This window comes from Octopus bimaculoides, chromosome 27 (genome assembly GCF_001194135.2).
Source record: "Octopus bimaculoides isolate UCB-OBI-ISO-001 chromosome 27, ASM119413v2, whole genome shotgun sequence".
In the NCBI taxonomy this organism is placed as follows: domain Eukaryota; kingdom Metazoa; phylum Mollusca; class Cephalopoda; order Octopoda; family Octopodidae; genus Octopus; species Octopus bimaculoides.
Genome location: NC_069007.1, coordinates 4384529 through 4386628, shown reverse-complemented (window position 1 = coordinate 4386628; position 2100 = coordinate 4384529). Strand labels below are relative to the sequence as shown.

Sequence of the window (2100 nt, the reverse complement as noted above, 5' to 3'; positions counted from 1 at the left end):
TATATATATATATATATATATATATATATATATATATATATATTATATATATTATATATATATATATGTATACATGTGTATATAATAAGATAGATAGATAGATACATACATACATACATACATACATACATACATACATAGACAGATTGACAGGCAGATAGATAGATAGATAGATTAAATAAACATTTCTGTTTATTTAATAGAGGTAAGAGAATCTTCCACCAACGCAAATTGTGATGGTGTCGAATCTTCTTCATGAATGAACTTGTATTCAAATCTGACTTCTGGCACCAAACTTTACATAAACGCTTCACTGAAGTCAAACAATAACGCATAAACAAATGACAGACACCCCACCGCTACGTTTAACCAACAAACAGCACCGCCCAAAGAATACAAACCTGTCTTGTCAAGCAAGAAAAATTGTTTGCCAGCCTTTCCTCACCATTCCCAGTCTTAGAAATTGAGACTTTCTGCTCACTTCCTACGCAACCACTCCTCCGCTGTCTTTGATAACTCGCTTATATGACACCTAACTTTCCTACGCATTGTTCCACGTCGAAGAAATCTCTACACCGCCTAAAACAGGAAAACAAGCTATGAAAAACAAAAACGAGATACAGTCTGATGAAGGCAAATAAACCGAAACTTCGAAGTCACTGTCATTTTCCCTCGTAAAACTAAGTAAACATGGTAGTCTGCTGAAAGTATTGAATGACCCTTGAATTTAATGTTCAGCTGTTTTTTTATATGTAAATTTACATAATAAACAAACATCAGTACACGCTCAATTACACACACACACACACACACACTCATATATACATACACATATATTTATATACATACACATAAATACATATATATTTATGTACACACATGTTTGTATGTATGTATGTATGTATGAATGCTCTTGTGCTCATTCCGTTATATATATATGATTATATATATACATGTATATATATATGTGTGTGCGTGTGTGTGTGTGTGTGTGTGTGTGTGTGTGTGTGTGTGTATACACATACACACCTATGTCGGTGTAAGTATATATATATATATATGTATGTATGTATATATATGTATTATGTATATATGTGTGTATGTATATGTGCATATATATGTATACGTATGTGTATATAAGCATATATATATATATATATATATACATATATATATATATATATATACATATACATATATGTAGGTACGTGCTGTGTGTGAATATATATATACACAGGCACACACCTATATGTGTCTGTGTATGCTTGTGCGTGTAGGTGTTTATTTGTTTGTCTGTTTGTTTTCACAGGCGTAATTCCAAAGTTCATCTCCAATATATAGGTGCAAGAGAACTCGTTATTAAAACAGTGATTAATGATATTATATCGATCACTATAATCACTATAATGCTCCAGATGGCGTAGTGGCTGAAACATAATGCGCCGGATTAGGTTACTCTGATATTATTACATTGCGGCCCTGCCTACGCGCAGGTGTGGCTGTATAGTAAGTTTGCTTTGCAGACATATGGTTACCGATTCCCTGGGTGGCACGCCGAGTAATTGTCTTCTACTATAACCTCTATTGTCTTCTACTATAACCAAATTGTCTTCTACTATAAGCAACAAAGATATCCAGAGGTAATGCAGTACGATCGTTTCATGCGACTCCATTTAATATATATATATATACATAGCCGTTTAGTATTAACTGTCGGAAAAAGAGTACTGAACATCTTCGTTGATCCTGTGCACCTACAGGTGAAACTCAGAGTAGCAAGAGACAGGCTCGACGAATATGATAGATAGATAGATAAATAGATAGATAGGCGAGTGAATGGATGGATGAATGGATGGATGTACATACATATGTATATATATATATATCATAGAGAGAGAAAGAAAGAAAACAGAAAGAAAAGAAAGAAAGAAAGAAGGAAAGAAAATGGGTATTTTATTTTAATTAACGCGATTAACATTGGGGCTGAAACCTGGATAATTTAATTGTCACGTGTTGAGAGCATCAAATCATGAGTATGTATATATGTCTTTACGTATACACACACACACACACACACACACACACACACACACACACACA

General features: G+C 33.4%; 1 protein-coding gene across 1 annotated transcript in view; it reads right to left on the bottom strand.

Moving 5' to 3' along the window:
* Nucleotides 1–2100, bottom strand: part of LOC106869754 (protein white) — an 18009-nt gene that overhangs the window by 14021 nt on the left and 1888 nt on the right. Inside the window, exon 2 of the mRNA XM_052977117.1 lies at nt 546–579. Coding sequence (XP_052833077.1) covers nt 546–579 — 34 coding nt within the window. The remainder of the gene's footprint in view (nt 1–545; nt 580–2100) is intronic.